Here is a 27509-nt window from a genome sequence, read left to right on the forward strand (position 1 = left end):
CTTGAATCAGTGGTTTGCAAATGACACTTGGTTTGCTATTTATCTAATGCAATGACATTAATGTTAAAAAAGGCCTAAGCCTCAAATTTTGGTGCCACTGTAGAGACTGCACTGGTAGGGTTTCGGTTTTATTTAAAGGAATATTCCGGGTTCAGTACAAGTTCAGCTCAATTGGCAGCATTTGTGGCGTAATGTTGATTACCACAAAAACACATTTTTTTACTCCATCCGTCCTTTTATTTAAGTTACAGTGAGGCACTTACAATGGAAGTGAATGGGGCCAATTTTTGGAGGGATTAAAGGCAGAAATATCCAGCTTATAATTTTATAGAAGCACTTACATTAATTCTTTTGTTAAAACTTGTGCATTATTTGACCTGTAACGTTGTTTAAAATGTCATTTTTACAGTCATTTTAGGGTTTGTTGACATTACATCGTCATGGCAACGAAGTTGTAAAATTGGCTATAACTTTACACAGAAAAGGTTAGTAAGCAATTTTATCACTCTAAAATCATGTTAACATGCATATTGGTTATGTATTGTGGCTATACTTCTAAAATAGTGAGTATTTTAATGTTTACGGATTGGCCCCATTTACTTCCATAGTAAGTGCCTCACAGGTACCCAGATTTGTGCTTTTTTTTAAAGAAGGGGCAAGTTGAAATTATTATTTGTAGTAATCAACATTATGCCACAAATGCTGTCGATTAAACTTAACTTGTATTGAACCCGAAATATTCCTTTAAAACAATAATTCAAAGAAAAACATTTAACCTCTCGTCAAGACCTTTGCAGCCAGGTAAAGTGAGAGCTCCACCATGCACACCCCTGGCAGTTGTTCAGAAACTTCAAGTCAAAGGTCACATGTGCACCTGTGTCTTAGACCAAACACTGAACTTGCCACCAACAGAGATCTTTCAACTCTCACAGATTAGAGGTGCTGCTCCTTCGTTCCCGAGGACACTGGCATTGGAATTCCACCACTGATAGTCAAAATCATGAATCTAAATCTATCTACAGAGCTGGATAGCTTTTCAAATGGCATCTGTTACTGTGTGAGCATCCCAGTAAAAATGATACTGTAAAAGAACATTTAAAAAAGCTTTACCTAAAAAGATAATTTTGACTTGTTACTCAGTTTGCAAAAATAAACAAAAATCAGGTTTACAGTAATGCACTTACAAAGGAAGTCTATAAAGCAAAGCATTCCAGAGGGTTTAAAAGTAGAAATGTGCAACTTGTAATTCTTCCATATATAAATGTTTTATAGCTGCAAAGTTGTCTAAATCATATTTTTAGTTGTGGGACTAAAGTTGTAGGTGGATGGACTTCTGGTTATGTGTTAATAGTTCCTGTGGGTATATTTTTTCTGTGCAATCAGTCCCTTTCTCGTATCCTTGCGCATATCATGCAAAAGTTACTAAGTTTACTGGCTTTACCACGTTTACGTGCACTTAAGAAAACGATTTATTCCAGGGTTTTTGCAGGAAACTGCATTCTGAAATGTCATGAAAACGAGAACGCCTATTTCCTTATGCCACTTAAAGGAATAGTTCACCCAAAAATGAAAATTTGCTGATAATTTACTCATCCAAGATGTATCTGAGTATCAGAGTTTCTTTCTTCATCAAAACAGAATTTAAGATTTTTAGGATTTAATTTCAGGCCTCCTCCTCTAAACAATGCAAGTGAATGTCCTCCATTTTTTGACGGTTCAAAATGCATATTTAGGGTGCATCAAAATAATCCACACGACTCCAGTCGACAAATAAAGTTCTTCTGAATGCAAACTATTGACAATTTTTAGAAACAAAACAATACTTATATACTTTTTAACTACAAATGTTCACTTCCGTACATCTCTGTGATGTGCGCTCATGAAGGATGACGTAAGCTCGTTGGTAAGGTCACACGTCACGTGGAGGAGTCAGGAAGCGTGTCATTGTTTACATTGGGGTTTTTTTTAATTATTGTTATTTGGAAATTATTTTTTATTTTATATTGTTTTGAAATTGTTTTGGATTGTTTTGGTTTGTGAACGGCACAAGTTTCTCTTGTAAAAAATGACGCACTTCCCGACTCCTCCACGTGACGCGTGACCTTACCAACGAGCTTACGTCATTCCTCTCATGAGCGCACATCACAGAGATGTACGGAAGCGAACATTTGTAGTTAAAAAGTATATAAGTATTGTTTTGTTTCTAAAAATAATCAATTGTTTGCGTTCAGAAGAACTTTATTGTCGACTGGAGTCGAAACCTGGAGGACATTCACTTACATTGTTTAGAAGAGGCCTGAAATGAAATCCTAAAAGTCTTAAATTCTGTTTTAATAAAGAAAGAAATTCAGATACATCTTGGATGGCCTGAGGGTGAGTAAATTATCAGCAAATTTTCGTTTTTGGGTGAACTATTCCTTTAAGGGATTAAGAGAAAGTGGTTGAACACACCTGGGTTTCTCCTGGAAAACGCAACTTATGCGTCCATATAAATGCGTAAACAGTGTTTTTACAGGTTTTTGATAAGTGCGCATGTGCATGAATAGACTGGATAACAACTGTCATAGGATGGAGCCATAAACCATATCAACACATTGAAAAGAATTCAACATTTCTGGGAGTACAGTGGGAAAAACATACACTAAAAACTATACCCATTTATACACACCAGCGAAAAAAATCTTCTGTCCCTCACGTTAGCGTATGTGCGCTTGTACATTGGGGGAATCCCAGAGTTTTTAAGAGGGAAACCCCACTATTGCAGTGCAATTCTGCTGCAGGTTGTGATAGAAAGGTAAGAAAACAAACAAAGCAACAACTCTGGAATATCTGGAAATAAAGCAAAGCAACGGAGAATAAAATAGAGAAGTCATGCTTGGTTGCCATTTTTGTTATTTACACAAGCGTTGCAGGGAAATTGCGTTGCTGTAGAGAAAGCTGCTTACTGACCGAGCCGAATGTATACGGAAGTAAAGAGTACGCCACTTAAGCAGTGCATGTAAATGGGAACTATGCTTTTTTGCAATAAGCCGCTTTCTGGTGTCTATGTAAACTTAGTTATTGTCATGACAGAAATTGAAAGATTGGAAGAAGCCATTTTATCACACTAGACTCATGTTTACAAGTGTAACTTAAGTCTTGTGGCTATACTTTCGAAATGCTTTCAGGTGCATTTTAACATTCATCCTGGTGCACTGCCTTGCCCGATAGTCTTCAATTGTAAGTGCACTTCTGTAAATAACTTCTCTCAATATAAATAATTTGCAGTGAAAAAAAATTGAAAAATACAAATAAATGAAATAACACACAGACATCAGCTTATGCAAGCAAGGGAATTCCCTGCACTGCTAATTTATTGACAGCTGAAGAACAAAACTGAATAGGGCAGTCAGAATTCTGACCGATTCCACATATGTTCAACTGCCAGGTGCGTTTCAGCGAAACTCTTATACAGTAGAGCTCAATTTCAGACTAGTCAAGAGCAAACCAAAATACATCCCAGTGTCAATCAAGAAATGTTTCAAACAAAATTACATTCATTTAATTACATCTCTTAATAGGACCTCCGTGTATGAAACAGAAAACAGGGAATCTGATTTAAACGACAGTCAGGTCATTTGAACTACATGTCTAAGGCATTGTTTACTGGATAACACTATGGGAACTAATATTTGCCATAAAGAACTGAGTGTACTTCCAAAACGGTTATCTGGATCGATGTGCCATCCCATTAGAGACTCTACGAGACCTCAAGACTAATTCTAGCAGTTGTGGAGGGGCTTTGGGATTAACAGATTTGATTAAATGCAGGATTATTTTCCATCAGTGCTGACAAAATGCCATCATCAAAAACTACAAAAATACCTCTATTGTAGATATCTTTCATATCTCTGAGTGCTATTCAGCCAGAGATGGCAATAAATTACTGTACAGGTCTACATGCTGTAATAATTTTAATGTTGTTTAAAATCCCGATTTCTAATGAATGTACAGAAATGTCTTTGGTAACACTTTATAATAAGGTTGTATGCCTTAACATTAGCTAACACAACAATTAAACTAACAATGAATAATTATTTTCCAGATTTATTCATCTTCATTAATGTTAACTTATAAATATGTTAATGTTAACATTAGTTCATACATTATGGAATAACAAACTAACAATTAACAATGGTTTACTTACAAATTAAAATGAACCAAGATTAATAGTTAATTTTATGATGTAAAAAAATAAAAATAAAAAAATTGTTCATTGTTAGTTCATGATGGATTACTTTATGTTAATGTATAGAAACTTATTGTATAGTGTTACTATGTCTTGTATGTATTTTGGCTGGCAATTAAAAAAAAAAAAAAAAAAGTCTGGTTTGCTCTTCTGCATATGACTTGAAAATAAATGGAGGGATTCTGTAAGTTTAGAGGTTTTAAACTCCAACCCACATATTTAAGGGACCTCCCCCTCCTTAAACAGTATGTTCACTTCACTCAAATCTGGTGAGGCCTCTGATGCCACCTTGTGGGATTTAAAGAATCACAAACGTGTATTTTGGGCTGATTGATAAAGAGAGTGCAAAGTACTTTTCGTCTTTGAGGATGAACAAAAATCTCAGCTGTCACAGTGAGAACTTGGGTCATGATTATTAGCTGAATTACACATGGAAATTTCAGTTTTATTAAAGGAATAGTTCACCCAAAAATACAATATCTGTTATAATCCACTCACCCTCATGTCATTCCAAACCCATGTTACTTTCCTTTTTCTGTAGACCACAAAAGGAGATGCTAGGCAGGATGTCAGCATCAGTCACTTTTATTGCATCTATCTTCCATACAATGAAAGTGAATGGTGACTGAGGCTAACACGTCCTTTTGTGTCCCATAAGGATTTAGAACAACATGAGGGTGAGTAAATGATTTTTAGGTGATCTAGCTTTTTAAATGCTCACTGAAAGGAGCGTTTGGACTCTATATGTGCGTATCATTATATAGTAAAACAGTAATCAGTCCTTTTGCAGCTTGAACGCTTGTGTCGTGGTTCTGTGAGCAACGGAGGCGAGAGAGAAACCAAGGTCAGCCCAGCTGCTGCCTGTTCATGGGCAGCTACTTCTCTCCGTCCCTCTGGGTCCTGCGCTTCTCGTGCTGGTGTTTGGTAATAACATACTTGAAGAACTCATAGACGGACCAGCTGATGGCAGTGGAGGGCATCTGGTATATGACCCTAGCCTGCACGCCTTTGAAGTAAGCAGGCAGGCCGCCAAGCCTGTAGACAGTCCGGAAGGCATGGCCAAGACCCGAGATTTGTCTTCCGCTCTGGCTGACAGAGTTAAGTGCCAGAGACTCCTGCGTGTTCAGCAGCGTCTTACAAACGTCCAGTGGTGTGGTCGTGGCGGCGGCGATGGCCCCTGCCAAAGCGCCAGACACCATATGGGAGGAGGGGTTGTATTGTCTTTGGGGGTTGAGCAGCTCTTGCAGGTATTCATAGGTCATGAAGTGCAGTGCCTGGAATGGCACGTTCATGGTAAGCTGTGTGGTGTAACTGCGATAAAAGGCCAACGCCCCCTCCCGCTGCCACACACAGCGTACACAGTCCAGAACGCCACGGTAGGGCGAGTTGTACATCTGCATCCTCTGCTTCACCACTGAAGGGTCACCCGGGAAACAAACAGTGTGGTGGATGAAGGTCATCGCAGATGGAAAGGAAACAAAGAGAAGAGGATGTAGAACATTAACATCTGAGACCTACTGTAGCTTAAATGCAAATGTTCTATGAAACAATTAAATAATAACTCATCTTTATTAAATATAGGTAAAAAAAAAATTTTTTTATAGACCAACATATCAGACAGGCCAATTAATGGGCCGATGTCTAACCAATTTAAGATAGTTTCAGACGATACCTATACCAATTGGCCAATGGATAGTTCACATTCTATGTATTCAAATATTTTTTTCGTGATTTTGAGTAAATATTGTGTAAATTAAAGAGTTCATTTAATTTCTGCAATTGTTTTTTTTTTTTTTTTTTACATCTTATTCAATTATATATATTGGCGATCTTGCTCTCTAGATATCGGCTATAGGTCATAAAATACATTTTAAAAAACTTGGTTGACCACTAGTAAAAACTACACATGGGTAGCTAACAAATAAGCTTGTCCAATGTGATACACTTTTTTTTTTTTTTTTTTATAAACCTAGCTTAAAACCCATGTGTCAAGTTTGTAGAAATGTAATCTTTGTGTCCATGCTGGTTTCATAAATGTTTGAAAAACATTTTTTTTTTAAATAAAATTTGTAAAAAATTATTTAATGACTATTTAAATGTCAAGTGGTGGAACCATCAAGTAAAATGTATTAAAATACATTCTTTGCCACCTTGAATTTACACAAATATACACAACTTAATTTATTTCAAAAATTCTTTTAAGCATATTTTAATGTAAATATATATATATATATATATATATATATATATATATATATATATATATATATATAAATATTTTTTTCATTTTATTAATATTTTAGTCAGGAATATTAAGAAGTTTTCTTGGGGTTACTCCATTTGACCTGAACAAAATGTGCATTTTCATAAAAATGTCAAAATATCTGATATTTTATCAAAACTTAACACACAGTCATGAGGGTCTTAAGTGACCCTCTCTGTTTTATGCATATGTTTTTCTCACATAAACCAAAATGTCTACCTGCATGTTGGTAACACCACCTGACTTTGCTTCGGTGGACAAAAGTTTTTAAAATATTGATAATAAAAAAGAAAAAATGTGTTACTTATTTGAAAACTTATTTGTTATATATCATAATAAAACATTATTCCAAAATACTTATGCCAACATTTCCTTTTTCCACAATTTCAACTTTTAATAATACATTTATTTAGTTTTACTGTCTCCAGAGTTGATCTCCAGTAAAAACATAAAAATAACTTTGACCTCAGAAATGGAAAAAAAGTTAATCATAGTAGTGGTGTATTCAAGCAACAGTTGTGGGTGAACTGCATTTTTGTATTTTAGCATAACTTCATAGATCTGGACAAAAACTGAGCAAATGATTGTCACGTCATTGACCCACATAACAGTAGCTGACACTCTGAACTGTATCACAACAACAACAGTTTTGGCAGGAAAACAAAACTGCATATAGAATATCACATCTTCCTAATCACAAAACTCAGCCCCAAACAAAATCTGTTTAAAAATCTAAATTTTTAGAATCAGTAGTTTCCTAAGAAACACTTTCAAGGAGGGAAAAAGGAAATGCATCATTAATATCCATACTTGGGTCTCTAAGGATTAAGCAGGTGGCAAACACACTGACCAAGACATCAGGTCATGACTGAAATACAGTATGCCCATCAAAGCAGAAATGTTTGGAATAATTAAGAGTGTTGGCTGTTTCATCCGGACATAACTAGATCAAATAATCCTTCAGTCTAACCTACAGTCAAGCACTCTGCAGGGAATAAACAGGGTAGGTGTCCTCACAAGGCCTCAGTCTGGCACCTGCGCTGATTAACCTTGAGCCTCAAGAGTGCAGAAACTAACACTACAGTCAGACCGAGACTCAGGCCATTGGGGATTTTTCGGCTAATACTACTGTTTCAACATTGCACAGCTGTTAATTAGAGCAAGGCCAATCTGCTCCCACAAGGCTGTCTTATAGAAATATGTTCTTTTGAGGGTTTTGCAAGGAACTGGAAGGAAATCAGACAGCTCTTTGCTGCCACCAAGTGCACAGTGAACTGTCAGACAGACTGCAATCGCGGAGTGTGCGTGTCAGTGGTTGAGACTGGAAATCTTGAGCTGAAAACCCCAGACACACCCTTACAAAAACAAAAGTACCGGAAGATTTTCATATTCATATACCATTGTATTTACATGGTACTCCGAGGTCAACCATAGTGCATGTCCAAAAACAAATATATATTTTTTTGTCTGACTGTTCTGTCTGTCAGGGTTTTGCTCCATTCAGAATTGATTAAAGAACAACGTTTACATTTCAAATTAATTCCTAAATTTAAATTTTAGTACAATTAGAGTATTCAGAGAATTTCCACCACAATGTTCATAAAATGAAAGATTTATTAAATACAATAAAATGTATGTAAATTAAATATAAATTAAAATCGAAATACAGAAGTTGTATAAAGTAATTACAATTTTGCATACTGATTACTCAATTTCAAATTCAATGTTAATATTTATTGTTGTAGAGTTTTGAAACAATGTGATGGATATCTTTGTGGAGCTCTATGGCATAATTAAAATCTAGTTTGAAAACCATTTTGCCATTATCAAACTTGAACTAGTAATAACTGTTACACATTAATGATGTAATTACTTGTTTTGCTGGAACAAATTTAACTAATGAAATTACTCTCTTTTGTGACTGTGTAATTTCTTTGAATTGCAATTTCATTGAAGGAATATTCCGGGTTCAATACAAGCTAAGCTCAATCGATAGGAAATTTTTTTGCATAATATTGATTACCACAAAAATTAAGTTTTACTTGCCCCTCTTTTTCTTTAAAAAAAGCAAAAATCTGAGTTCCAGTGAGGCACTTACAATGGTGCCAATCAGTAAACATTCAAATACTCACTGTTTCAAAAGTATAGTCACAAGACATAAACAATATTTCTATAACATATAACATTATTTTAGTGTGTTAAAATCACTTAATATCCACTTGTAAGTGCCTTTATAAAATTATAAGCTTCACATTTCTGCCTTTACACCCTCCAAAAATTGGCCCCATTCGCTTCCATTATAAGTGCTTCACTGTAACCTCGATTATTTTTTTTATTTTTATTTTTTTTAAAGAAAAGGACAGACGAGTTGAAGTCATTTTTTGTGGTAATCAACATTATGCCACAAATGCTGTTAATTAAGCTTAACTTGTATCGAACCTGGAATATTCCTTTAATTCCTTTTCCTGTCATTCCAATTCAATATCCTGTGGGGCGTGGCCAATTCAATTCAGATTCTCAGGAATATGAATACTCATGAATTGAAAATTCTTAAATTCTGAATATTGCCCAGAACTGCTGTTTGTTTAGCAAAGAAAATAATTCCTAAGTATCCATGTAATTTTATGTTGACAGGAAGTGAGAGTAAGGCAGATATACCTTCAGCAGGATTCATGGCAGCATCGTGAAGCAATGTGGCAACACAACCAGCAGCCCCTGTAAAACAGACCCTCAGAAATTAACACCAAAAACAGGGTGCACACATAGAGAGGATAGTCAGTGGATGCAAAACACAACATTCAGATATAAACAGCCTTGGGCCAATCCAGAAACACAGTAGGACTAAAATGTGTGAACAGTAGTAGACACAGCCACCAACTGCCCCATCTGATTTAACAGAGATTAGGGATTGACTGGATAAACTGTGTGGAATGTACAGTGAGGAGAAAAAGAGGGTCTTTTGTTCAGAAAACTGGCACGTGTCATTGTGTTTTTCAGTAAGTGGCACGAAGCGCTGTTGTTTCTGGATATACAGTTTTTTTTCTAAACGGAAAAAAAAAATGGGCCTAATTGATTTTTTTTTTTTTGCCATTTTAAGTGCATTTTACTGGTAAATGTTAATATACCAGCAGTCACTTACCCATTCTCACCTTGACCTGGAGAAAAGAGAAAGAAAAGAGACACTGCAAAGCAACACCAATCATCACTTTCACCATGAGCTCTTCGGTGTTGAGTTCAGTCTAACCCGAACTACTCATTACAAGCATGATCTGACATGTGCAAGAACAAATTACACCTAATACTGCGTGATTGTGCACTTGACTCTTTACACCACACAACTCTCTTGTATATTACCTAAAATATCAAAAAAACTACTGTTAAGAAGTCCATCAATAATTTATAAAGTACTACTCTTTAACAGGAGATATTCAAGGAATATCTAATCAATATCCCAGAAGTCCCACTTCTATTAAAATAAGACATTTCTTACATTCAAAGTGTACTTTTTTCACTAGCAGAATTTCAACATCTGTGCATCTCTAATTTTTTATTAGTTTTAAAAACACAGTAGCAGTCTATTCAAACTATCTCTTTTCAAAGATAAAAATATCTTACAAATAATTTAACAGAAATAACTACTGACATATAACTAGATGGCCACACTATTTAACTATTGCTAAATTTTAGTAACTTTTGACACTCCCAAACCAATTAAGTTTTTTTTTCAAATCCTTTTCAAAAGATAAAAAATAAAGATCACAAGATTCTCCAATCTCAGCTTAATACCACATGACTGCTGATTGTCCTCTGTAGAAACTCATTAATGTTTTGAACTACCATTCCAACACTCTAAGAAGTATGCAAATGAATTGTGTGTGCGCCTGTGAGAGGATTAAGCTTTGCTGATGGGCTGAAAAAGCTGGTACCGTTCGCCAAATGACTGTTTGCTCCTGGATGGATGACATCACTGAGGACTTTTTTCAACCTCTCGTAGCAAGCAAAGTAAAGTGCATGGGCTGGACCTGCCACTACAGCGGTAACATTCAGGCCTCTCATTGGCCTCCAGATGCCCTCGGTCCTCACGATGCGCCGCAGAGCGTCCATCACATTACGGTAGCGAGCGGCCGGTTCAGGCTGCAGGCTCTGCATACGAGTCTGCAACAAAAAACAAATGTGTAAATTAGGGATGGGCACGAGTACTCGGCTACTTGGACGTGGCAGCAATGATCGATCATGAAGATGATGATCGATGGTGATCATGCATGATGCAACTTTTCACTTAATTTCAAATTTAGTTCAATTACCTGACAACTAAACACACACACACGTGTCAAAGAGGGATCTTATTTTTAATTTTGAGATCGATTATGGTTTTGAGGGGTACATTGATTGTCAGAGACGTCTAATTGCAACCAAACTGATATGACGCTGCAATGCTACACACACCTGCATCTTGATGAAATGAAAGTTGAAGATTTCCGAACGATTTTCCAAGTTAGAAGTCCGACATAAATTGTCATTCCGTTGAACTTTCCCCAGTTGAAAGGTGAAAATTCCAACTCTCTGAGTTGAATGGAACGCTTCATGAATCAACACAGAAACAACAATACGGAGCATCATGGCTTTCCCCAAAGCAGCAAACACTTGGGAAGACAAACACATATATAGAGCAGGCGAGTGTTTCAAACAGCTAGACAGAGCGCAGCTAAATGGAACAAAATGCAGCGGCTTCAAAACTGAACATCAACTTAACTTGATGGTTATGGCATCTCCTGTTAAGCCAACCGCGATTTGAAAACAGATGTTTCAGACAGTCACTAAAAAAATGGTGCGTGCTTATTAAGATTACTACAGTAACCTGAAGGAAGAACAGACAGACGCGCGTTGTGCACATTCTTTCACTGAGTTGGGCAGCGAATCTTCACATTATGACAAAATATGATGTATTATATTTTGATTATGCAATCTTTTGTACATTTTGTAACAGATTATTTAATAACAGCCTATAATAATGAATAGATGATACACTGGAACAACAAGACGCATTGCAGCAGCCAAAGACGTTTGTCAGACAGACATGTTAATACATATACACTTATGTACATGTCATTGCCCCTCGAGTACTCGACGAGCACTCAAGTAGACAAAATGACCAAAATGCCCATCCCTAGTGTAAATTAACCCAAGAAGAGCCTCAAATGAAATTGTCAGTGTAAATGGGTAGTTGACATTAAATATTTTTGTGGAACTTGTGCTGTGGTGTGGAAAGCTAAACTATCAAAAAGTATTTTAAAGAGCATTTTGAAAACTGTTTTATAATCATTATGCATGGAGTTATAGTGACATAATATTAACTGAGAGACTACATAGAATATTTATAGTTTTAAAAATTTACTTTTCACTGCAGTATGAAATAAAATGAACTAGTGATTAGCGAATGCAGAAAGGTTGTTAAAATGGTTAAAAAACAGTTTTTAAAAAATGGTACGTCGCAACACCTTCCCTTATAAATATATATAAATTAAATATTTTAAACTAAAATCGTGATGTTAATGAAAAAAGTTAATATCCATGTAATATATCAACTACCCAAACGACAGTACAGAGTAAAAATAAATTTCACAAAATGCACTCATGTCATGATTATGAAATTTGGCTGATGATTAATTGTCAAAAAATAATTGCGATTATGACGATTAATTGTCTGTTTTAGGGCTATGACGATTAATTGTCTTTTTAAGGGCTTTCCCGATTAATTGTCATATAAATTGTCATATTTCTTAAGGTGTGCTTTTTTCTGCATGTGTGCTTCATACACCTTAAGAAGTAATTTTTACATATTTAACTTGAAATATATAAATCAAATAATAAAACAGGGATATATGGTTTCCTTTTAAGGCTTTAAAAACGTATGAATGACATAAAAATAACGTTTTAAATATCAAAATATTTCTAAATACTTAAAATATGTCTCTTTTGGTCAACATTATTTTTGGTCAATTTTACATTTACACTGTTTTTTTTTAACTCATATTATATATATATATATATATATATATATATATATATATATATATATATATATATATATATATATATATATATATTTGACAGATTTTTATACAAAAATTAAAATATTTTTTTTCTATATTTTATTATATTATGCAATAGTAAAATATTTTTGTCCTAATTTCTTCACTTTCACACTCACATACTTTGTGCGCTCTTCTGGACAGGAGCTGGTTGACATCCGCGGTGCAGCTCAGTGGCGCTCGGACTCGGAGTTCAACTGAATGGCAAACAAATGTGCCGTTTGTAGCATTTATACAGTATATTCGCTTAAAATTCCCTTAATTGGGCATTAAAATGTGATTGGAATTAGAATGCCCAATAATCACAGTTTTCTCAAATAACCGTGGTTAGATCAAATAACCGCAATCAGATGGTTATTTTACTAATCGCGACAGGCCTAATTTTTATATTTAATCTCAGGCCAGGGAAGAGAACTTGTGTTACAAAACAACAACAAAAAAACATTGCTATGCTAAAATGTGTCAATTACATTAAAGTAGAAAAGACCATGACAGCAAACTTTAGAAACAGTAAACATGACCATAAAGTTGTTTGCAAACCCAGAATCACACTGGCATGTTAAAAGGAAGTGACATCTCGGATCTGAAGTTTGAAACAACAGCTCTAATTTATACAGGGACATAATATGACCTCATAATCTTCTTTTTCTACAGCACTTTTGTGAATGCACTTCAATATGTGCCGCAGACTTTCACATACATGCCAGAAACACTGGCAGGGCTGTCAAATAAAAATTAGAAATTCGAATATTCCTCGAATTTAAGAAAGAAAATGCACATTCGAATGCTAAAACTGTGTATTCAAATTTTGGATTTGTGCCAAGCACTGATGGTGACTTCAAATCGATTGCATTCTTGCAATCGCTAAAAAAATAAAATAAATAAATAAATAAAATTGCTAAAAAAGTTTCAGAAAGCAGGTGCCTCAAGATGCTTTTTAAAGTTCTTTTTAATTAGACACAGCATCTGAAAAAACAGCGCTCCTGCACGAGACGCTGAATAAACAAAAACAAAGCGAAAACAAAGACGTTCGTCTAGCGTGCATTTACACAGAAAAACAAATTGGACGGTTGCAAAAGCGTTCGGTGTGAACAGCACCTTACAGTTGGTGGAGGTACTTGGCTGTTGTGTTTTGCTCTCTTATAAGCGTTTCTCAGATTAAGCAAAACGCTTTGCCAGGAAAAGAGTTCAACTTGGAAATGTGTGTCTGTCTCGAGATCCTTTCGGTTCCAGTCTGTTGTGATCTGTCTGTTTGAACAGCCCCTGGCCTGGGCTCATAGTCTGAGCCGCTTCACCACCGAGTTCAGCCAAATACCACAGCTATCTGAGAATATTGTATTTAGTTGCGTAATATGTTTTTTAGGTTTACATTGTGGCCTTGAACCTAATCAGATTATCTTAAAATCAATATTTAAACTGATATGGTCAGAAGTTGAAAATATAGCTTAATAATTTATTACACTTCTGAGTTATACTTTTGCATCTTTTATGAAGCTTGATTGTTTGTTTGTTTGTTTCTTTCATTTTTTTTTACGCCATACCAGCTTCTATGGCTATATTCATGGTGGGAACCAGGTTTAGTTATTTAAAATAGTTAAATAAGTTAAATGAGGTGTTTAAGATTCATTTTTCCTAAAAACCTTAAAACTAAATTTGGATGCACTTGATTAAAAACCTTTTCAAAAGAATCAACTGAATAATACAGGTTCCTCGGATATGTAGAGGTATGACAGTCCAGTAAAATATGTTTAATGGATAGTGGGTTCTGACAAGATGAGCACTTTGGTGAATTTTCTCCTGATAGTAAAAATTAGTGTGTGAGTCTTGTATGTCCTATCCAGCATCGTGTATAAATGACTTCATCCCAGCGATTATTAAAAGGGAACACATATCTTGTTCCAACAACAAGATTTATTTCTCATAATTTGTTGTTTAAACATTGATCCCACTCCGACTGCCATTTGTTTTTGATATATACATTCAGAGTTGGTTTCAGATCTGTGGAAGGTATAGAGCATTTTACTGGTTCAGTAGATAGTGCTTCTCTGGCAGCTCTGTCTGCTTGTTCATTACTGGAGATTCCTGAGTGTCCAGGTACCCAGCAGAAAATAATATTAAAACTCTTTGCTTCAAGAGATGACAGTTTGATTAAAATCTTCACGATTGTTGGGTGACCAGTTTTAGTATCTTCCAATGCTTCAAGACATGATTTTGAATCAGTTATTATAAAAAAATAAAAAAAAATGTTGTGGAGCAGTCTCAATAAACTTCAGTGCCAGTAGTAGAGCGTTTGCCTCTGCAGTGAAAACTGAACTTTGGTCAGAGATGCGGATACCCTGACACAGTTGGTTTGTTGCAAAAGCTGCTGCCACTTTATTTCCAGATTTAGATCCGTCTGTGTATATTGGGATATGTTGTGGGTATACTGCTCTTATGTCCAGAAATTGTTGATGGAAATCATTCGGATGCGTTTTGGATTTTTGGTTCCTTGTTAAATCCAGATTGATTTTAGGCTTTTTAAGATCCCATGGAGGAATTTTGCAGAAATGTGTCTGTTCCACACTGCTTAGATCCACTTTCAGATTCTCCAGATGGGTTTTTAATACGTAGGCCAAATGGACGAATGAAACTTGTTTTTTTTTTTTCATATATTGTTGAATGCAGAAGTGGGAAAACTGCTGAATAGGCTGGGTTTTCTTTATTTGTTTTAAGTTTGGTTGCATAATGTAAGGCCAACTTTAGGCGTCTGATTTCCAAGGAAGGTTCATTGGCTTCCGCATAGAGACTTTGGATTGGTAATGTTCTGTAGGCTCCCAAAGCTAGTCGTATACCTTGGTGGTGTACAGCGTCCAAAAGTCATATGTATGACTTCCTAGCTGATCCATAAATGATACTTCCATAGTCCAGCTTTGAGCGTACCATGGTTCTGTACAAGTTCGTGAGAGTTGAGCTGCCTGCTTCCCATTTGGTTTTGGATAAAACCTTTAAAACATTCATAGCTATAAAACATTGCTTTTCTTAGTGATTTAATGTGAGGAATAAAAGACAGTTTGTCATCAAAAGTGATACCAAGAAACCTGTTCTATTTAACAACTTTAATGGGGACTCCATCCATAAACAGCTCTGGTTCATTGTGTAGCGAACGAAAATGACAGAAATGCATACAGATGTTTTTTGTTTGTGAGAACTTGAAACCATTCTGTGTTGACCAGGAGTGCTTTATGAAGCTTGAAGAGGTGGTCACCATAAACTTCCATTGTATGACTTCACAATTTCTCCCATTGTGTTAAGAAAAAAAAAGAAAATCATATGTGGTTAGAACAACACAGGGATGAGTAAACAATTACTAAATTTTCATTTTTGGGTGAACTAATCCTTTAAGCTGGCAGGTGCAGCTACATGGGTAATATAATTCTTATAAGAAAATCATACTTCCTTTTTATGCAAGAGGAAAGAATGAGATTTGCCAATAAATGTGTATAAATTTTGTCTAAAGCCAGTTCCTCATGACAGTGAGTAACTAAAACATCTAACAGGAAAAAGGATGTGAAATAAACAACAGAGAACTAGCCTTTTCTGTTTCTTTCTGTTTCTACTTAAGTAATAATAATAATTATTATTATTATTATTAAAACAAATCTATAACTTTTAAGATTTTTAGTTTGCAGGCTTGGAAATCACAAATTTAGTTTGTCCTGATATTTCCAGGTTTTCCAGACGGCCTGGGAAGACATAAATTATGGCAACTCTTATGATTATGGACAGCATTATGCTGCTGAACATGTGTTGTTACTTTAATGTTCTGCAGTTCTTTGTAATTCTCCATGAATGAGCTCTCAACAGGCGCAATGTGCAGTGTGCCACACTGTGTGCTCAGAGATTTCAACTTAACCTTTGACTGAAATGTAAACATGATACTCTATAGTTATGTTTACCATACCAGATTACTCATACTGTCATGTCACAACCCCTGCAGAGGATTTTCCATGTTTTCCAAAAAGAAAAACAAACTGAAAATTCTTAAAAATGACCTGACATGAAAATTTAAGGGGAAAGGCCCTATAATCTTTATAATCTAATCAAGGTTTAGGGGGGCTGAAAACAAAGCACGGTTTGCATGAACAACTGGTAATATGAAAACTGTTTTCCAGACTGGTGAGCGGACCGTGGTACAGATGAACACGAAACTACCTGTAGGAGATTGTCTGAGCTCGGTTGCAATGGAACTATGGCATGGTTCGCATGAATGAGAGAGCAACCTGAGCTCGGGTCCGCACTTGTTTGTTCAGAAAGTGAAATAACTTACGTTTTTGGCATATGCGTTTTTGCCGAATTAAGCATGACAACATCAGTTGCATAAACACACAACACACCTGCACCATGAGGGGCAGTGGAACATAAGCAGTGCTGCAAATAAATTGCTTGCAAACATCGGTCTCCTCAGAAAAGACTGTTTGCAAGCATCGGATATAGTTGCCTTTTCCCGGACATGCATATCTGCTGAATCATGGCAAGCGACACACAGCAGCACAAGTGCATTCACTCTGGTGTGCATAATGACACCAAATTAATACAAAACACAAATATAGTGACCCGTGTTGTCGGGCTGGGTATTGACACAGATTTCACGAATCGACTCCATTTCGATTCACAAGCTCTCGATTCGATTCAATATCATGCCAATTTTTCTTAAGGAAAACAATCTCTCAACTAATGCTGTAAACTATACAGGGATCCCTGTCAGTTGGTACATTACTATAATATTAAACGTTAAAATTAACAACAGAGTCCAAATTCAGTTTCTATTTATTTTAGATATAATAATCAACACGCAAATAAAAACTGAGTTGTATACAAACATTAAATAAGGCAGTTTTTATATCAACTTTTTAATGATATAATTATGTTTCTACTCCAATTCGTTGTTGAAATATTTATATTTAAACTGTGGCTGTCATAACAGATTTATTCAAACATACAATGAGACATCACTAACAGGTAAAGTATGAATATAATGAATATGTAATATAGTGCATATATTTAGCAAAATGCTCCTCTCTAGAGTTATTTTTTTTTAGCTAACTATCGAGCTATGGACATTGAATGACTTTCCTGAGGTAAATGTAGGGTTACGTGACATTGTTTACAACCTGTTTTATTGATGTCTTTCTGTGGTTGAAACACCGATTGGGCGATTACATGAGAGCTAATACATTTCAGTAAGTTGTACTGTATCTTTCAACATACCTTATGATGTTCATTCATGTTTATTTCATGCTATAACTAGTAGTAAAGAGGAAGAGATGATCGGTTCACGCGCGCTCCGTGCTGCCTCTTGAACAGAGGTGGCTACAGCGATCCGTCATGCCACATTAAAGAGCGTCAAAATGGTATTTATTGTTTGAATTTCAATTGACAGAATTTAAAAGCTGAGACTTTGTTTCATATCAAAAGTAACAAACACAAAGCATATTGCGATTATTATATGGGAGGCGCACTACAAATAATGTTTAGTGAAGTTGTTCACGCATCAGCTGAAAACAGCACAGACTAAAAGATGGATTCTTGGGATTTAAGAATTGATATCGGTTCTTCAAAATGAGAATCTGTTAAAATCGGGAAATCGATATTTTCAACCCAGCCCTACCGTGTTGTGTTCTCTACCATGTGCAAGTTTGTGATGACACAAGTTGATGATGGAAAAGCACCAGGGTTTGACAGAATCTGATAGAGTCTGAAACCAGACCAACGCTGCAGGGGCGGCGGGAACAATCGCGCTCGGATTTGGACCGCGGCAAACGTGCCCAGTATGAAAACCAACTAAGAGAAACTGAGAATTCGTGTAATGAATTATAGTTCAAGGTCTATTAATTAGGGCTGGGTTTTGGTACGGATTTCTCATTTCAATTCCTATTCTAATTGAATCGATTTGATTCAATTCCGATTTTGATTTGATTCAGTTCTATATCGATTCATATGGCTATATTCCAGTTATAATATCCCTTTTGCTTACATATGAAATAAATTATCTCCCAGCTAATGCTGTTAATTATACAGAGGACCTTCTAAAAAGGTACATTACGAAAATATAAATTTGAATAATTTATTAGTTATTCATCATTTTGGTCACATTTTGGCTTTTTAAAAATTAACAAATCCATGTATTCAATCAATAAATAAGATATATATATTTAGACATTTATTGTTTAATTGCATAATTTGTACTATTAAAAAGTATTTACATTGATTTGTTGAACCCGTGCTAAAAACCAGCGCTGTCTCTTTAACAACGGCCTTTCTGTAAAGAGCGTCTGTAAATGAGCACGTTAACAAGAGAGGACTCGAATGGCTTCATCTCATCTGTGCCATGCATGATTAGAATAAAAAAAACAACAAAAAATAAACATTTCAATCAACAACTGACTGTAGAGAAATGAAAGGGTAATAAAAAAGACATTATTTAATGACAAATGGGTTTTGTCTTTGGACCCACGGAACAACTTTTACTCTCAACACGTAGTGAAAGGATCTCGCTGCTGAATACTCTACCACTATACTACACAATTACTGGTGAGTGAAATCTAAACATTTACCAGCCAGTTGCCACATAAACTCTAGAAACGTCCCTTTTTCAGGACACTGTATTTTAAAGATTATTTTATAAAAATCCAAATAACTTTACAGATCTTTATTGTAAAGGGTTTAAAAAAAAAAAAAATGGCCATGCTTGTTCAATGAACCATAAACACTTAATGAACATGCACCTGTGGAACAATCATTAAGACACTAACAGCTTGCAGACAGTAGGCAATTAAGGTCACAGTTATAAAAACTTAAAAATCTAAAGACCTTTTTACTGACTCTGAAAAACACCAAAAGAAAGATGCCCAGGGTCCCTGTTCATATGCGTGAACATACCTTAGGCATGCTGCATGGAGGCATGAGGACTGCAGATGTGGCCAGGGCAATAAATTGCAATGTCCGTACTGTGAGACACCTAAGACAGCGCTACAGGGAGACAAGAATGACAGCTGATCGTCCTTGCAGTGGAAGACCATGTGTAATAACACCTGCACAGGATCGGTACATCCGAATATCACACCTGCGGGACAGGTACAGAATGGCAACAATAAATGCCCGAGATACTCCAGGAACACACAGTCCCTCCATCAGTGCTCAGACTGTCCGCAATAGGCTGAGAGAGGCTGGACTGAGGGCTTGTAGGCCTGTTGTAAGGCAGGTCCTTACCAGACATCACCGGAAACAATGTCGCCTATGGGCACAAACCCACCTTCACTGGACCAGACAGGACTGGCAAAAAGTGCTCTTCACTGATGAGTCGCGGTTTTGTCTCACCAGGGGTGATGGTCGGACATGTGTTTATCGACGAAGGGATGAGCATTACACCGAGGCCTGTACTCTGGAGCGGGATCGATTTGGAGGTGGAGGGTCTGTCATGGTCTGGGGCGGTGTCACACAACATCATCAGACTGAACTTGTTGTTATTGCAGGCAATCTCAACGCTGTGCATTACAGGGAAGACATCATCCTCCCTCATGTGGTACCCTTCCTGCAGGCTCATCCTGACATGACCTTCCAGCATGACAATGCCACCAGCCATTCTGCTTGGTTTGTGCGTGATTTCCTGCAAGATAGGAATGTCAGTGTTCTGCCATGGCCAGCGAAGAGCCCGGATCTCAATTGAGCACGTCGTTGGATAGGAGGGTGAGGGCTAGGGCTAGGGCCATTCCCCCAGAAATGTCCAGGAACTTGCAAGTGCCTTGGTGGAAGTGTGGGGTAACATCTCACAGCAAGAACTGGTAAATCTGGTGCAGTCCATGAGGAGGAAATGCACTGCAGTACTTAATGCAGCTGGTGGCCACACCAGATACTGACTGTTACTTTTGATTTTGACCTCCCCCATTATTCCATTTCTGTTAGTCACATGTCTGTGAAACTTGTTCAGTTTATGTCTTAGTTGTTGAAACTTTTTATGTTCATACAATATTTACACATGTTAAGTTTGCTGAAAATAAAAGAAGTTGAAAGTGAGAGGACATTTCTTTTTTTGCTGAGTTTATATATATAATGCAAGTGATTTCCTCTCATTGTAGTGGAGGGTTGCGCATAGAGTAAAAGATCGACCTTGGGATTTAAGAATTGATATCGAGACCGTTCAAATGAAGATCGCAATGCAACAGAAAATCTATATTTTTACCCACCCCTACTATTAGTGTTCTCAAACAGGGCTGTGTTTTCAAAAGGACCACAGTCCATTCTGTTCAAGATCTACACAAGACTGGCCTATTTGAAAGGGAACAGCTGTAAAAGACATAAAAAAAGTGTTTCAGTCTCACAAGAACCCTTCGCTTCACAACCTGACAAGAACAGCTGAACGCTCACAGAAATACTTCCTTAGAGTTTTGTTTACCAATGGCATCCTGATCTATGCATCCACAAACTCAGTCATTTAGCAGTTTATTTTCATGTTAAAGCAACTGTCAGTGCACCAACTGCATTGGCAGTTCCATGAGGTAAAGTGCCTTGTTTAATGATGCAATGACAATAGCGTAGGAGTGCAGTCAAAGCAACTGTCCAGTGTTATGGCACTTTTCCACTGCACGTTACGGTTCGATTCGACTCTGCTCGCTTTACTTTTCTGAGCTTGCTTTTCCACTGCAGTTTAATGCCGCCTCAACGTGGGTGGGATTATAGGCTGATCGTCATAGTTGCGCCGCCTCTACTGCCGTGACATCATCTTAAACGCGACACAAACATTACTGACCATAAACAATAACACGACCGCTATCTGTTAGCTACTAGCTCATTGTGCTGCATAAAGCAGTTGTTGCATGGTGATTTTACACAAGTGTAACAGTTAAATTTGCCTGCTTGTTTTAGAAGCAAGCTTTACAGTAGCTGGTCAATTAAATAAAGTGAAGCTTTCAATTAGAATATAGAGTTAACGTAACAAAACGTACCATCCTCCATCGTGGACTCCAACAATGCCAAGTCCAGGGCACTCTCCCTACCATTGCTCGCTGGTCTATTGCCATAGATAGCGTCCATTTGGTCGAACCACTTCCACTTTCTTCTGTTTGAACCACTCCGGTTGTTGTGGTCCTTGATGGTTCTGTAGTCACTTTTAAATTTTTTTTACTTTTCCCTACACTGTTGGTAGGTCCGGTGGTAGCCGTGTGCGGCCAACAGCTGAGACACTTACTGAAAGACTTTTTCGTTTCGTGTCATTCGTCGCTAACGAGAGGAACGTCTGCACCTCGTTTATTGACCACGCCGTGGTTTTGCGCACAGTCATGTCTTTTTATGATTCGAAAGTCGCGTGAACAAATGATACTGCTGTTGCTGTTGCTAATTTTAAAACTAGCAGGTTGATGTCCTGTGTTGCAAATCCAGTGATGCTGGTAGTGATTCTCTCTGACCAATCGGTGATCTGCAGGGTTTTGACATCACATTTAGTATCAGCTCGGATCGCTTGGAACCTCGACCGAGGTGGTACTAAAAAAAGTATCAGGTACCAGGAATAATCCACAGTGGAAACCCCCAAAAAGCGAGCAGAGTCGAGTTGAGCTGTACCGTGCAGTGGAAAAGCCCCATTAGTGACCCATATTACTGACCATTAGAAGTGTATCAACAGTATCCATTACAAAAAAGTACTGTGGTGGTTCCACATTACTGTGATTGTATCAGATGAACATCAATCATAGTACATGGTACTTTGATATACCATGCAGGGCTCCAAAATGCGACTAAATAATTGATTGTGACAATCATTTAAAATCTAGTCACTACTGACGACAGTTGGGTTGTGTGCGTTCATATGCGGTTTCGTCAGATATCATCTTGTGAGTCAATGAATACATCTTTAGAGCACGCACAACCAGTGTGTCTCGCGCCGCTTTTCACCCGTTCTGTTGGGATGAGTTTGCTGCACACAACAACAAACCCAGCGCGAGAGAGTCGTGAACAAAGGTCTTACCCGAAAAGAACTGAGGGTGTGAACTCAGGAGCTCAGGTTAGCAGTTTGAAGCAGATTCACTTTCTCAGTGAATCAGCTGTCAGTGAGCTCACAACTGGGAGTGCAGACATTTCAAAATACGTGTCCCATGTGTATTTCGGGCTTCTTTATAATTAAAAGTCCTGCACCACTTATATATATATATATATATATATATATACACACACACACACACAATAATGTACAGATTTTGCTCTTAAGGAAAGAAATTGGTACTTTTATTCACCAAAGTGGCATTCAACTGATCACAATGTATAGTCAGGACATTAATAACGTGAAAAAATTATATTACAATTTGAAGAAAAAAAAAAAAAGAATTCAGAACTTCAAGCAGTTCTCATCAAAAAAATCCTCCACGTGCAGCAATGACAACTTTGAAGATCCCTGGCATTCTAGCGGTTATTTTGTCCAGATACTCAGGTGACATTTCACCCCACGCTTCCTGTAGCACTTGCCATAGATGTGGCTGTCTTTTTGGGCACTTCTCATGCACCTTACAATCTAGCTGATCCCACAAAAGCTCAATGGGTTTAAGATCTATAACACTCTTTTACAATTATCTGTTGTCCAATGTCTATGTTTCTTTGCCCACTCTAACCTTTTCTTTTTGTTTTTCTGTTTCAAAAGTGGCTTTTTCTTTGCAATTCTTCCCATAAGGCATGCACCCCTGAGTCTTCTCTTTACTGTTGTACATAAAACTGGTGTTGAGTGGGTAGAATTCAATGAAGCTGTCAGCTGAGGACATGTGAGGCGTCTGTTTCTCAAACCAGAGACTCTGATGCACTTATCCTCTTGTTTATTTGTACATCTGGCCTTCCACATCTCTTTCTGTCCTTGTTAGAGCCAGTTGTCCTTTATCTTTGAAGATTGTAGTGTACACCTTTGTATGAAATCTTCAGTTTTTTGGCAATTTCAAGCATTGTATAGCCTTCATTCCTCAAAACAATGATTGACTGACGAGTTTCTAGAGAAAGCCGTTTCTTTTTTGCCATTTTTGACCTAATATTGACCTTAAGACATGCCAGTCTATTGCATACAGTGGCAACTCAAAAACAAACACAAAGACAATGTTAAGCTTCATTTAACGAACCAAATAGCTTTCAACTGTGTTTGATATAATGGCAAGTGATTTTCTAGTTCCAAATTAGCAATTTAGCATGATTACTCAAGGATAAGGTGTTGAAGTGATGGCTGCTGGAAATGGGGCCTGTCTAGATTTGATCAAAAATGACTTTTTCAAATAGTGATGGTGCTGTTTTTTTACATCAGTAATGTCCTGACTATACTTTGTGATCAGTTGAATGCCACTTTGGTGAATTAAAGTACCAATTTCCTTCCGAAACAGCAAAATCTGTACAATATTCCAAACTTTTGGCCGCCAGTGTATATGAGATCCACCTTTTGACACTTAGGAAAATTTAGGGACTCAAACACAACTATTACACAAGGTGCAAACATTCATTAATGCTTTAAGAAAGCAACACACTACTATATGCATACTATGCATTATGTAAATATCTGCTTATGTAGATTTTGAAGGGCAGTACTAAATAAAATAAAAAATGTAATCTCTTATACACCGATCAGCCACATAATTAAAACCACCTGCCTAATATCGTGTAGGTCCCCCTTGTGCCGCCAAAACAGCGCCAACCCACATCTCAGAATAGCATTCTGAGATGCTATTCTTCTCACCACAATTGTACAGAGCGGTTATCTGAGTTACCGTAGACTTTGTCAGTTAGAAACAGTCTGGCCATTCTCCGTTGACCTCTCTCATCAACAAGCCATTCCTGTTTGCAGAACTGCCACTCACTGGATGTTTTTGTTTTTGACACCATTTGAACTGTAACTTCTGTTGAAACGTATATTAATGTACTTTGTCCTGTTAAATGTTTATGGAGTGTAAAGTGTCCTTGAGCTTGTGGAAAGGCGCTATATAAATAAAACGTATTATTATTTGGAGTAAATTCTAGAGACTGTTGTGTGTGAAAATCCCAGGAGATCAGCAGTTACAGAAATACTCAAACCAGCCCGTCTGGCACCAACAATCATCCATGCGATTATCTAATCAGCCAATAGTGTGGCAGCAGTGCAGTGCATAAAATCATGTAGATACGGGTCTGGAGCTTCAGTTAATGTTCACATCAACCATCAGAATGGGGGAAAAAGTGATCTCAGTGATTTGGACCATGGCATGATTGTTGGTGCCAGATGGGCTAATTGGAGTATTTCTGTACCTGCTGATCTCCTGGGATTTTCACACATAAATAGTATATTTATATTTGTATAAATTATGAAAGGGGTGTGAACATTGATGAGACAAAAGGTAATGCAAACTTACGTAACTTCTCAACTCAATATACTGTTTATTAAACCTCTGATTAATTGGGTTATCAGCTGTCTTCCTTTTCTTCTGCTTTCTATCTTGTTTCTGAACAACAATCTAAATCTACAAATTATATGATTTGGCAACTAAAAACAGCCATTTGGCTCCTTAATGTTTCAGTTCAGGCTCAACATGAAGGATGGTAGCATTATATAATTGACTAACATTGATGAGGTTTTGTTTAAATTGTAAAAATGACTTCAAATAGTCTGCGAACCACTAAACAATAGGGATGTCATAAAATATCGATATATCGATTATTGATCGCACATTATTTAATCAATATATTTTTGAGGAACCGATATATTAAAATTAGCCGACATTTAAATTAGAAGCCTAATTGCATTCTTTCCAATTTACTCAATTGGCCATCTGTTTAACGGTCTGGTATAATAGTGCTGTGAGACCACAAGAGGGTGATATTACATTTACTGAAGCAGGTCACGGGTAGGAAAAGCACCGGTATCACACATGGCGCAGCAGATGGCAGTCCAAAGTTGAGGTTTTTGTACTTCAAGATTGAACAAAGTGACGGTGATGAGTTTGCAGGTTAGTGTATTAAACTGGTGTAAATGCGCAAACTGAATGACTGAATTTCTCTGTATGTAGCCTTAAATAGGTCTTTCATTCAAGCTGTCAAACCACAGAAAGTCATACTTGTAACTGAAGCTACATTGTGTAGGCTATATGAAAGATAGCGTTGGTGGTGTGTGCATACCTTTGTATAAAATAATTGTTACGAATTTTAGAACGCGCCATGTCGTCTGTCTGACGCATCCGGTGCGTGACCCCGTTTAATTTACCCTGCCGCTCACACTTTACTAAAGTTTTGAAGAGAAATATGTTTGAAAAGACAAGAACTATTGTGCAACGTGCAGCCCTATTTATATATTTAAAAAAATTCCTATATTCAGTGATAATCATCAGGAAAATATTACGATTATCAATGCGTGACCCATGCCTACTAAACAAATCAGTAACGTTTTAAAACATATGTCATTGTTTCCCCCCAAAATGTGAATTTGTGGCTTTCAACGAGTTACATTAAAGTTATCCTTTATAGTATAATTTACAGCTGTTTTTGTAAATTAAAAACATAATAAATTATTAGTATTTTTTTTTTTTTTTTTTTACGTTACATGAAAAATATAAAAAATATTTTTCTAATTAATTTAAAATACTGTATGTTGCTAAAGATAACTCCAATATAGCACATGTCCAAAAAGCATGGCCTTACTGCAAGGTAGCACCATGACGTTTTCTGGTACTTTGTTTATTGTACTCTATTGAAGGTAACCAACCATTTAAAAGAAACAAAGAAATGTATAGCTTATAGTAGACAAAATGCCTCAGAAATATACCGTATATAGAATGAAACATACTCTCATATACGCTATAATAAACATGTTCTAATATGTAAGAATAAAGATTGCATGAAAACTACAGTGCCCTCAAAACGCATGCGCACTATCCCTGCGAGCGTCAACAAGGTCATGTGGTTTCCTAGCAGAGGAAGCCACGTGTGACCTTCCATTCTCGTGGCAGTGTTTCATAACGAAACCTGAGTTTCACAGATAGACAGGTGCTGCAAATACAACACACTTAGAGGTTGCAATCACATTACAACATTAAAACATACTAACAAGCAGTTTCAGAACACAAAAGAGTAGCATACTGTGGAATTACATGTCTGTGACATTAGTTACCTACTTTAGACCAGACAGATCTGGATGCGTGAGAGATAGCATGGCAGTATTATTACTATTAATAACTGCAATAAAGGTGCAGCAGTTTATCTTTCGTATAAGTCTGAGAACAGACTAGGCACACAACTATACAGTCTGGAGTTCACACACACACATATGGAAACCAATTCGACCTTTCCAGCTTGTAAGATCTCAACACTGGCCTGCTTGCCTTATCGGTCATGTTACAAGGTTTGTGACTCATCTGGAATTCTGAATAAACTCTGTATGTGTTGCATTAGTTTACCTTGACACAATCAATAGGAAACATCAGGCAATGCTCCATAATTCCTGCGACTGCCCCAGCTAACATGTGAGTGCTGGTGGAGGCACCCTGAGGGAGACCCTCATAGTCTGGTTCCGAAATATCATTGGCCTCCTGGGAGCCATAGAAATGTCCAACGTGTATCTCCGGTTCTGTTACTATCCGAGGTGCCAAAGTCCCGACAAGACCCTCCGAAACCCCCCAAAATCTCCCGCCTAGCCAGTGGATCTCCGCGCCTGCGGAAGCGCTGGCCACCGCGGCTTCCTCGCCCGATGTGTCCGCTGTCATCCGCCGCCTGCGCACAAAACCATCCGCTTCCATTTGCAGCCGAACACCCGCGCTCAGTCCTCTAAAAACATTCGTTCCACGCTCGATGTTTACGCTTTCAGCACGGGCCTCTCCCGCCTGCTCACCTGGAAGAGGACGAGACTCCTTCAGAGAGAACTGCGCAGTAGGAGGTGACTGACAGCGCAGGCCGCAACCCGCGAGGG

General features: G+C 37.1%; 1 protein-coding gene across 3 annotated transcripts; it reads right to left on the reverse strand.

Moving 5' to 3' along the window:
* Positions 1–3313: 3313 nt before the first annotated feature.
* LOC127412065 (mitoferrin-2-like) lies at positions 3314–27509 on the reverse strand. Of its 3 annotated transcripts, none has more exons than XM_051648103.1 (4): positions 27001–27509; positions 10418–10646; positions 9150–9206; positions 3314–5642 (listed from the first exon to the last, which is right to left on the reverse strand). In XM_051648103.1, the coding sequence occupies exons 1-4, from the start codon at positions 27337–27339 to the stop codon at positions 5104–5106; spliced, it is 1164 nt and encodes a 387-aa protein (XP_051504063.1). In that variant the 5' UTR covers positions 27340–27509; the 3' UTR covers positions 3314–5103. The 3 variants fall into 3 exon arrangements, with proteins under 3 accessions (XP_051504063.1, XP_051504062.1, XP_051504064.1); XM_051648102.1 differs by lacking the exon at positions 27001–27509 and adding an exon at positions 19502–22682; XM_051648104.1 differs by lacking the exon at positions 27001–27509 and adding an exon at positions 19502–22675 and having other exon boundaries at positions 9631–10646.

This window comes from Myxocyprinus asiaticus, chromosome 21 (assembly GCF_019703515.2).
Source record: "Myxocyprinus asiaticus isolate MX2 ecotype Aquarium Trade chromosome 21, UBuf_Myxa_2, whole genome shotgun sequence".
NCBI classification, from domain to species: Eukaryota; Metazoa; Chordata; class Actinopteri; order Cypriniformes; family Catostomidae; genus Myxocyprinus; species Myxocyprinus asiaticus.

Excerpts from the sequence above, each read along its gene's own strand:
- LOC127412065 (XM_051648103.1), bottom strand. The coding sequence starts at position 27,339 with ATGGAAGCGGATGGTTTTGTGCGCAGGCGGCGGATGACAGCGGACACA. Across the intron at positions 10,647-27,000 it reads TTCCTATTGATTGTGTCAAG|ACTCGTATGCAGAGCCTGCA; the intron begins GTAAACTAATGC and ends TTTTTGTTGCAG. Across the intron at positions 9,207-10,417 it reads AAACAGTCATTTGGCGAACG|GGGCTGCTGGTTGTGTTGCC; the intron begins GTACCAGCTTTT and ends TCTGTTTTACAG.